The sequence below is a fragment of the Nicotiana tabacum genome, chromosome 9 (genome assembly GCF_000715075.1).
Source record: "Nicotiana tabacum cultivar K326 chromosome 9, ASM71507v2, whole genome shotgun sequence".
In the NCBI taxonomy this organism is placed as follows: Eukaryota; Viridiplantae; Streptophyta; class Magnoliopsida; order Solanales; family Solanaceae; genus Nicotiana; species Nicotiana tabacum.
The window spans coordinates 117,716,553-117,727,428 of NC_134088.1; the positions used below are offsets into that span (position 1 = coordinate 117,716,553).

General features: G+C 38.2%; 1 protein-coding gene across 2 annotated transcripts; it reads left to right on the forward strand.

Annotated features, from left to right (window-relative positions):
- Nucleotides 1-2,427: 2,427 nt before the first annotated feature.
- LOC107832234 (uncharacterized) lies at nt 2,428-10,149 on the forward strand. 2 transcript variants are annotated; one of them, XM_016660061.2, is made up of 9 exons: nt 2,428-2,945; nt 3,475-4,191; nt 5,589-5,684; nt 5,768-5,851; nt 6,881-7,115; nt 7,203-7,363; nt 8,436-8,708; nt 8,797-8,974; nt 9,754-10,149. In XM_016660061.2, exons 1-8 carry the CDS (start codon nt 2,550-2,552, stop codon nt 8,851-8,853), a joined length of 2,019 nt encoding a protein of 672 aa, XP_016515547.1. In that variant the 5' UTR covers nt 2,428-2,549; the 3' UTR covers nt 8,854-8,974; nt 9,754-10,149. The 2 variants fall into 2 exon arrangements, with proteins under 2 accessions (XP_016515547.1, XP_016515540.1); XM_016660054.2 differs by having other exon boundaries at nt 2,431-2,945; nt 8,436-8,714.
- The last annotated feature ends 727 nt before the right edge of the window (nt 10,150-10,876 follow it).

Below are 10,876 nucleotides of genomic sequence, written 5' to 3' on the forward strand. Positions count from 1 at the left end.
AAAGAAAGGAAAAATAGCCCAAATCAAAGTGTTACAGTATATCATACGAGAAAATAACATAGACTGAGGTAAATATGTACAAGAATCACTATGACTCAATATAACTACCATGAGCAGGAATATAGCCTAAGCATGATTTCTAACATGAAAGGCAGTCAAGTTCTTGTAGACAGGAATGCATATAAACACAAATAAAGGCTATTAGACTTCACAGTCTCTTGGGACGGACCAAGTCTCAATCCCTCACGGCGTACACCCACACGCCTGTCACCTAGCATGGGTGCCACCTCCAAACAGTCACATTATATCAAACTCCGGGTTTCATACCCTCAAGACCAGATTTAAAACTGTTACTTACCTCAACAGTGTAGAACTCTTACTCCGAAATGCCCTTTCCTCTCGAACCGGCCTCTAAATGACCCGAATCTAGCCACAAGCAATAAAATACAATCAATATGAGCTAAAGAATGAATCCTACAACTAAATTATGGGCCAAATCCCGAAATTCACTCAAACCCTGCCCCGGGCCCACGTCTCGAAATCCGACAAAGTCACAAAACTAGAAAACTCATTCACTCACGAGTCCATACATATGAAATTTATCAAAATCCGATATCATTTGGTCCCTCAAATCCTTAAATTAAACTTTATAAAATCTCAAGCCCTAACCCCCTATTTTCACCCCTAAATTCCACTAATTAGATGATAATACAATGGGAAAATGCTATAGATAGGAGTATTAGAGACCAAGCAACTTACCTCACTGAAAACCCTTGAATCTCCCTTCAAAATCACTCCAAAATCTCAAAAAATCGACTTAAAAATGGTGGAAATGAACCAAAATTCGTGAAGTGTTCTATTTATAGTTTCTGCCCAGGTCTTTCGCACCTGTGGCTAAATATGCGCACCTGTGGTGCCGCATCTGCGCAAGAACCTCCGCACCTGCGGAAAATCATTAAAACCCCCAACTTCGCACATGCGTTCTATATCCGCATCTGCGACTACGCAGGTGCAGAAAAGACCTCGCACCTGCGGCCACTGCCTAACCTCCTCACTTCCGCTTTTGCGGGCACCTATCCGCATCTGCGGACTCGCAGATGCGACCTCACCTGCGCACCTGCGGACCCAGCCTACCTCAACATTGTTTGCACCTGCGAACTCCCACACGCGCCTACGACCTCGCACCTGCGGCTCCCCATCCGCATGTGCGGAAATACCAGTAGGAGTAGCTTCAACTGCATTTTTTCAACTTCAAACAATCGGTTAACAACGCGAAATCACCCCGAGCCCCTCGGGACCTCAACCAACCATACCAACAAGTCATATAACAACATGAAAACTTAGTCGAGCCTTCGAATCACTCAAACAATATCAAAACACCAAATGACGCCGAAACCTACTAAATCATGTCCGAATGACCTCAAATTTTACACACACGTCACAAATGACACCACGAACCTACTTCAATTTCCGAAAATCTATTCCGACCCTAATATCAAATATTTCACTGCCGACCAAAATCGCCAAATTTCCAAGTTTCGCCAATTCAAGCCTAATTCTACTTCGCACCTCTAAATCACATTCCGGACGCGCTCCTAAGTCCAAAATCACCTAACAGAGCTAACGGAATCATCAAAATTTGAATTCGAGACCGTTTATACATAAGTCAACATCCGGTTGACTTTTCCAACTTAAGCTTATCCCAAAGAGACCAAGTGTCTCAATTTACTCCGAAACCACTCCGGACTTGAACCAACTAACCCGATATAACACAATATAGCTGAATTACATAAAAAGAAACAGAAATGGGGGAACCGGGGCTATAACTCTCGAAACGACCGTCCGGGTCGTTATATTAAGTTTTTAATCTGTTTTGATTTCACCGATCAATCATTTCTTATGGAAATAATTGCTTGTGTGCAGTAAGATTAATGATTTAAATCTCCAGAAGTCAATTTATATATTAAGTTATTTCATTGGTAATAGAAATGAAAATAATTGCTTGTGTGCAGTAAGATTAATGATCTAAATCTCCAGAAGTCAATTTATATATTAAGTTATTTCATTGGTAATATAAAACTAATTAAAATTTTATCTTACGGTTATAAATTATTAATATTTTTGTGCGGTATGATTGAAAAGAAAAGGAGAATTTTCTATCTACACAATACATAGATCAAAATTCCAGTCATGAGATAAAAATATATACCAATTAATTATTACACCATATGCGAATAAGTATTCCCTATTGGATTATCACTTGAAAAAATTTCTTTCCTTATCATGTCTCCTCACTAAAATCAAAGTGTTTTATTGTAATATTGAAAAGTCCTATTTCATATTTCTACTAACTTAACATTAACTAAAATGGATTAAAAAATTTGAAAATAAACGTCTAAAATATCACACTTTTCTGACACAAAAAAGGCGCACGCACACGCGCGCGCGCCCACACACACTATTTGTTCGCCAGTTCTCCGTTCTCGCTTTCTCTTTTGCACAATCGGTTGGTCGCATCCGCATATGAAATTCCCGATTTGCCCTCAACCATGCCGGCTTCAGCATCATCGGCGCCGCCGCCTCCGACTCACAGCCGTCGCGAGGATCTAATCGGAAAACTGAGCTCTTCCTCCACCGATACAAAGCTCAAAGCCCTTCGCGACCTCAAAAATCAAATCATCGGTAACCGTACGAAGAAGCTTTGTTTCCTCAAACTCGGCGCCGTTCCTTTAATTACCTCTATCCTCTCTTCCTCCTCTTCCTCCGCCGGCACGGCTGGTTCTTCATGTGCCGATGATGACGTGGAACTCAACGATTCGCTTATTATTCAATCGGCTGCTGCTATCGGTAGCTTTGCGTGTGGCTTTGATGACGGCGTTAAAGCTGTTTTAGATGCCGGTGCTTTTCCTCTTCTTCTTCGCCTTATTTCTTATCCTAATGATAAGGTAATTTTCAAATTTCAATTTTTTTTGTTGCTTTTTTTACTCTTTTTTTGTTTGCGTTTTGGCTCTATTATGAAGCAAATTATAGATGTATAATTTCTTTCAACATTCAATGCTAGATTTTTAAAATCTTATATTTGCTTAATTCTTCTGTTTGTAGTACCAGAGTTGTATCTTAATTTCGAATATTCAGCCTTTTTCCGCGCTTACCTCTAATTTTCAGATAAAAATCTTTAAAAAATTAGGTGAAATAGATTTCTTCGTTAATTTTTAGAATCTGTACTGAAAATTTATAACTTAGAAAATGTAAAAGTTTGATTCTTTATATTTTTTCTTTTCCCTCTTTGCTTGATTTTAAAATAAGTTGAAAGTAATTAAGGGGAAGAGTAGAGCAAGTAGTTGTTTTACTGTTCTTCAGACGATCACATCGGCCTTACCTTTTGACTGATATGTCCCATAATCATTTTTTTACGAGTACACATGATTGCCATTATCTCTGTGCTTATCATTGATGAACTGAGATCTGATGCAGGTAGTGGATGCTGCTGCTCGTTCCCTTAAGTTTATTTATCAGTCAAAGTTAGCCCCAAGGTATGATTTTCTGCAGGGGAATAATATGACATTTATCTGGTCGCTATTGAATAGTGAAAATGAGAATGTGACTGGACTTGGTGCAAGTATCATTACACATTCTTGCCAGACAAGTTTTGAGCAGAAGGCATTAAGCGATTCTGGGGTTTTAAAGAAACTCACATACATGCTTGGAGGGTCTGTAACTCAAACAGATGCTAGTCTAGAGTCTGTTGCCACTATCCTTAAGGAAAATCCTGATGTCGTTTCAAAGTTCACGGAACCTGAAAATGGAGGAGCATTGGAGACTATTACTGAATTGACCAAGGATAAAAGTGCCCGGACAAGACTGCTTGCTTGCATATGCTTGATTGTCATAAAGAACTCTGCTCCTTCTTGCCTTCAAAATTTACGAATCAAAACAAAATTGATATTAATACTACTTGAGCTTCTTGAGGATGATCAAGTTGGAGCCGAAGCTCCTTTTGCCTTGTCTAGTTTAATTGCAGAAAGGGAGGATTTGCAATTGTTAGCATTCGAGGCAAATGTTATTGATAAGCTTGTCAACCACCTGCGAAGAGGTCCAATACAGTCGAGACGTTTAGAGGGTATACTTATTGCATTGGCTAACATGTGCTCCAGACTGGAACGGTGCAGGGATCGGCTTCTGTCATTAGAGGTCAGTTGCTTCACAATGCATAAAGACTTGTTTCGTCGTGTATATTGTCATTGTGTGGCAGTGAGGCTGCAAGGGAAAAAAATTAATTCTGATTTCTGCACTTGGGCCTTGTATAATTCTGTAGAACTAAGCTTTTAAATGATAAATGCTGATAGATTCAGTTGAAATGAGTATGTTAATTCTACATTTTGTAAAAGTAAGTGGCATAACTTTCATTTAATTTTTTGTATTTGAGCTGCAACTGAATCACATGTATCTGAATCCTTAACTGTTCACTTTGCTCAAATCATTGAACTTGAATTGAAGTGTTGGTTAGATTTGAGCTCAAGTTGCATGCTTGAACACATATATGATAGGCTTGAGCTCGTCTCATAAGCTTGGCAGTTGATTGAAACTATGGATTGAATTTGAGCTCGGATCATCAGTCTTGTATAAAATATTCTTTGTAAATAGCTAAAGTTAAATGATGAGCCTGGTTTTGGTACAAGGTAGGACAATAAAGAAGTGTTTTGAGATGCAAAAAGCGCAAAGTAACCGGACTGCAAGCGAGAAAGGAAGTGCGCACCTCATTGAAGTGAAGTGCATATTTTTGCAAACATACACAGAAGAATCACCGTCATGCACAAAATAAGTATTCATACCATTAAATAACCACTTATATTAGGTTACAAAGTCGAGTAAACATAATATAAGCATAGAGTCAATGCAGACAAAGGTCACCAATATATTTTTTATGTTAAAAGGTGGACAAATGCGAATTAATGCTCAAAAATCAAGTCTTTACACAACAAAAGAAATAGGAATTAATCCTCTTCCTTCTCAAGATTGATCATATCCATCAATATCTTATAATTGCCTTTGCCCTCTTCCTCCATTTTCATATTTTTTATCTACCAGAGTCTGTTTTGATGAAGTAGAAGTTGCTACTCCTTCTTCTATTTATTGGAGCTTTTATTTTCGCTCAAACCATACAAGTCCGCGTCACTTCACTTCCCTCAGCAACATCACCTCAAGTCAAAGCAGAAACATCTTTCTCATCAAATACTAGACTGGAATTGACTAGCAGACAAACATGGTCGAGAACTAGGATGTGCTGCTGCAGATGAAACATGCTCAGGATGTGTCCAAATTAAACTTAATTGCATTAACAGTTGAGGTTGCTAGAAGTTTTGTTAGAAAAAAAAACAGCAGACACATTAATGGAGAACCAGACAGTGCTTTAACAAGCAGAACACGCTGAAGATGTTTGATACTATGCTTAGTTGTGTTAATGACTGAGGCATGCTGATCTGAAGTGTGTCATAATTAAGTCTGGAGGCCTTTCTATTTAGGAACCTTTGAGTGATGTGGAGGACATACGCCAAATTTTTGATAGTTACATCTATTTATTGATGCAGGCTATGAAGCTTGTAGGTGATGCCCTGAGTCACGACAGTGGTGAAGTGCGTGCTGCAGCATGTATATGTTTGAAAAATGTTTCTCGCTCAGTCAAGGTTTGTGGTATTAATAATAGCCAAAATTAATTTTTAATAATGGCTATTCATGTAATGATCTTTGCTGACAAACTACTTCTCAGAATCTTAGCACAGGTCTATTTATGAATGAAAGCTTTGTTGTTCCCTTGGTTCGGCTTTTAGTTGATGATTTGACCTTTGTCCAGGTAATTTTTTTTTTTTTTTTTTTTTGCTTGTGTTCTCATATGAGTCTGTTTTTGCAACTTTGGCACCATCACTGATGCATGACTGCTGGCTTTCATGTCCTATATGTCGTTGAGCATTATCCATTATAGAAGTTGTGTTGATTGGTTTGAAATTGTATGTTCGTGTTAGGCTGGGATGGGCATTGGTGCATTAATAAAGTGAAGCTTAGAAGATTCTGACCTTGTGACAGCAATGTTAATTATATAGCGCTCTTGGTTTTAGTGACTAATAGGTCATACTAATTAGTTATGATAAGGTTTAGTAGTTGAGGTCCTGTGATCACGAAGAGTTCTTTAAGTTTGATTGCAGATTTGTATGTTAGTATGGGGTGAAGTGTGGGATTTGGAGAATATCTAATTTTGGAGGAACCCCAGTGTGTCCTGAGTACTAGAATGAAATGATCCAAATGGAGCGGAATGAATATAAAAGATTTATGTAGTTGATTCCAGCTAGTTTGGGATTGAAATGTGTGTTTTTGTTGTAGTAATAGAATATTAACAACTCGCACCCTCCAAGTCCTTGCTTGCAGGATTGGGAAGGTGGGATGGGGTGGGGGAGTTTTTCTTCCTCTTTTTTAGACCAGTTAACATAGGAGTGCTACATGTGAGTAAGACACGCAAGAAACTCACAATTAGTTAGGATATTCTCTCGGGCACCACGATAACACTTGTAAAGTGGTGTTTAAAGCATTTAATTTACAACTCAATGCCAACTTTGTCACAGGCTTAGCTGAAGTGTGCTCCTTAAAATTTTGCAGAGAGTTGTCAATTGTATTCAGTTAATACTTTAGAGGATCTATGAAAGCCATGTTTACTGAGATTATTGTAAGATGTTATATACATGCACCCTTTTCGTTGTTTTTGTTTCAACTGTTCAAAGAGATGCTGCATCTGATGACTTGAAAAGCTCTTTTGCACTAGTGGTCCTAATTTTTCTTAGGTTGAGCTATTGAGAATTTCATAATATGCTCTTCAATCCTCTACTAGCAGGTTTCTGCCCTTGATGCCATCAGCAACATAGCGATTGATTTTTTGGCACATAAGACAATGTTTATGCAGTGTGGAGGTGTGAAGCAGCTTGTTCAGCTTTCGAAGTCAATGGATTCAACTATTAGGGTAAAAGCCGTGTGTGCTTTAAGGAACCTGACATTCCTTGTGAACAACAAGTGTAAAGAGGAAATTCTATCAGAGCTCACACAGTTGACTCTGAGAAGCCTGATCTGTGGTAATTTTTCTGCTATTATCTGGTACCTGGCAAATGTATGGTTGTACAGAGAGATCTTCATTAGATGTTAACACTTTTGGGTTGCAGATCCTGAGGCTTCTGTTCAAGAGCAAGCTCTAGCTTTGGTTCGTAATCTTGTTGATGGGCCTCTAGATTCTATCCAGCACATCTTTGCTGAGGACGCTCTTCTGCTGCATGCTGTGGGACAGCAACTGCAGAGTGCTTCAAAAGCTCAAGTCCTCATTCAGGTAAAAACTTCTGCTCTTTGTAAAATGTTGATGTGTCAATCCTTAAATGTATGCTTAACTATGTTGCTCGGACTCTCCAAAAATGTTGATTGGTGCGTGTCGGATCCTCCAAAAGTAGTGCATTTTGGAGGATCCGACACGGGTGTGGCAGCTGTTTTGAAGAGTCTGCGCAACATATATGCTTAACGACTAGAAGTAAATCAGGTTCTAAGCAAGCTGCTGAAAATTTTCTGGTCATTCTGCCAGATCATCATTATTATTTTTTTATAGGAAAGATTTTCATAATTGTTTGTGCAGATGATGAACTGTAAGGATTTGATTAATATGTTAATACTTGGGGAGGCCGATATTAAATGTGTATCAGGTTGTGATGGCGATACTGGCAAAAAGATCTGTTCCTTATGTAGTATATAATAAAATAGATATCACTAGTGGTGGAGGTGATATCTTTAGGTGGCTAAATATTTTTTTTTTCTTTTGGGGATGAACAAAAATTGTGCTAATGTGCATAAATCCATACAGGGGACTGTACTATTTTTTTGTTGCCTTATAGGCGAAGAATTTAAGATAATCATGCTTCCGAAAGCTCGGTTGTCCAAGTGCAGATGTGTGTTTGCTAGAGAAATGTTGTAATTGTGGATGGCTTTGAAATAGCAGTAATTGCATCAAGTTATAGATTAAGGTTGATTTGGTCTTCACGCACCTTGGCATGTATCTCTTGATGCAAAATTACAATCTCTACCACTGTTTGCTGTCAGATCATCTTTGGTTGAATAGAATGCTGTAAAATAGTCACCAAAAATAGAAACAAATTGCTTATTTTGTGTGTGAGAATGAACTTCACACGAGTACTTTCTTTATGGAAGAAGAAGATTAGGCATTTCAAGCAACAAATGTTTTATTTCTCAATTCTGCTTACACAGGTAACGATGCTTGTTTTCTTTTCTGATAAGTTCCATTGCTAGTTTTCTTTATCAACAGATTACTTAACTGATGCTTCGCGAATAATGTCCAATTAATTATGGGTTCTGAACATCTCTCTCTCTCTCTCTCTCTCTCTCTCTCTCTCTAGGGTATGTACGTCTTTACAAATGTGGCATCTGGAAATGAAGTGCACAAGGAAGCCGTTATGCAAGAGCTCTTTCCACCGTTAGCTAATGATTCTGAATCAATTATGTTCAAGTTTTTACATAGTGATGATAGCCGGTTACGTACAGCTGCAGTTTGGACTCTAGTGAACCTTACTTCTCCAAGCAGTTCTGGTGCATCTGGCTGGGTGATGAAACTACGGAATGCCGGCATAGTTTCCCAGTTGAAAAATATGGTCAATGATCCTTGCCTTGATGTAAAGGTCAATGCAATTATTCGGATTAAACTATGTTTAGATTATTCGTTTGCTTGTCATTTAAATTTTGTTTGAACTCTTTGTGCAGCTTAGAGCGAGGACAGCTCTAGGGCAATCAATGACTTCTGGTGATGGTTCTACATGACTATTATATTTTGATCCTTAATTCAGTGGTTGGTGAAAGATTCTGGTGCAGAATGATGCTTGGGCTTCAACATGTTTTATATAATGCCATGTCTGCAACCTTTGGGACCAAGGAGAACATGGTATGCATTCGTCAAGGTCGACTTAAATTTATGATTAATCAAGTCGTAGGAACATCTCTGTAACTTTATAAATAGGCATAGAGATCTGGTTTTCCATAAACAATGAGTACTATACATACCTCATGGGGCTGTACAGTTCTGCAAAGCACGTGATAGAAATAACAAACCTCCTCCTTTCTCAGTAAATGGAAGTTTATGAAAGCTTTCAAATGCATTAGATATGTTTAAATTTTAATCAAGAATTCTGAGGGAAGTGTGAAAAGATGCTGTCTTGGCATGGCAATCTGTGGTTATTAGTAATACGAGAATGGTTATAAATAATATAGATCCTTATTCTTGACCCGTATATTTAGTCAAGTTGGAACTAATTGGCAGATTTTGGTTACTTGTTTAAAAGTTAACTCTCCTATTTTGCTTTCTTGAGAATCTTAAGGAAAAGAAAGAAGACCATTCAAATTTGTATCTCCCTGCTGAAATCTTCAAAGTCAATACATTGTCTAACCCCAAAACATACCATAAATACTGTTGATTAACTCATCAAATTTCAGATATGCAAGAAATAGTAGGCTTTGCATGTAATTTTATTAAATCTGTCTTAGCAAGGGGTCTAATCCAGGAAAAGCTAATTGACCAACAAAACCCACCACCTCGTTCTGAGTGGTAGACATGGTTTGTAGGTTTTTAATCTTTGTCGGAGATACGTTTAAGTTTTAACCTACTAGAAAGTGACCAGAGAGTGGTCAAGTTTGCTTCTGCTTCAACCTTACTTCTTGTTGCAGGTTTAAGCTTTCACTCCAGCATTTTTCAAATTCAAGGCTTTTGCTTGGAGTTGCTCGACTATTGATTGTGTGGCCTATCAGGCCGTATTCAACTGTACCATTCTGTGCCCCAGCAGGAATTTTGTATCTTTTTTCCAAGTGTAATATTGTTAATGATTGTTGCAGCTTTTATTCTGTATTCCCCCTAAAAGCCCTTTCATTTCCCTATTGTTGGGGTCTGGTGCTGGGGATAAATAATTAGGTATCATTATTGTGTCCTCGTCTCTCTTTTTTTTCATTTTAGGGGGTTTAGTTTTAGTATTTAGGTTGCTTAAAACACGAGGGATTGTGTTAATATCTATTTACTTGTTTTGCTGAGAAGCGGTACTTTCTATTTAAGAGAATTTGCTTCCTTGATCTACCAATAGCACAAGGTATATACTATTGAAATCCACTGTCGACTTGAAAATTAGATTCCACTTCACCTTTTTTTCTGGCTTGAGTGTTTGTACTGAAGACGATGGCTGAGTTTTGAAACTTGATGCATTATTAGCATTTAGCCATGAGCCTTTTCATATATTTGGAGAATTGACCTCAGCTACCCTCTTTGCTGAATGCTCTGCAAAAGATGAGTGTACAATCCGGAAAACAGAAGTGTCTGGTTGACATGGCTATTTTAGATTGCTCTGTACTCAGCAATCAGCATCTCTAATAGGTGAACTGAAATCTTATGCATGAAGTACAAATATATATAGTGATGAAATGTGTGTTGATGGGCTCGGGCCAACTTTAGGCTTGGGTAGTCCATGTGAATAGGGTCCTTCGCAGGGCAGGCCCCTTACCACTCGAGCCAATCAATGAGCAACCCTATGGGCAGTTGGCATCTCTTTGCAACTCAGACAACGAGTCGAGCATAGTTTGGCATAACATTATCTAGTTTCTCTCAAAGATTTATACCATATAGAAGTATCATTTCTCGAACCTTTTTTACTCTTCGTGGAGTTGATGTCCTCAGCTTTTAATTTTTGAGTGAGATTATTAGTTTGTCTGTCCTGCATTTCGGACAGGTTGGAACTGATTACATGAACCAGAGTTCTTGATTAAATTGCCCCTCCAGTGGCATTATGTCCCTCGTATCTGCATA

Excerpts from the sequence above, each read along its gene's own strand:
- LOC107832234 (XM_016660054.2), top strand. The coding sequence starts at position 2,550 with ATGCCGGCTTCAGCATCATCGGCGCCGCCGCCTCCGACTCACAGCCGT. Across the intron at positions 4,192-5,588 it reads ATCGGCTTCTGTCATTAGAG|GCTATGAAGCTTGTAGGTGA; the intron begins GTCAGTTGCTTC and ends TTATTGATGCAG. Across the intron at positions 5,685-5,767 it reads ATGTTTCTCGCTCAGTCAAG|AATCTTAGCACAGGTCTATT; the intron begins GTTTGTGGTATT and ends ACTACTTCTCAG.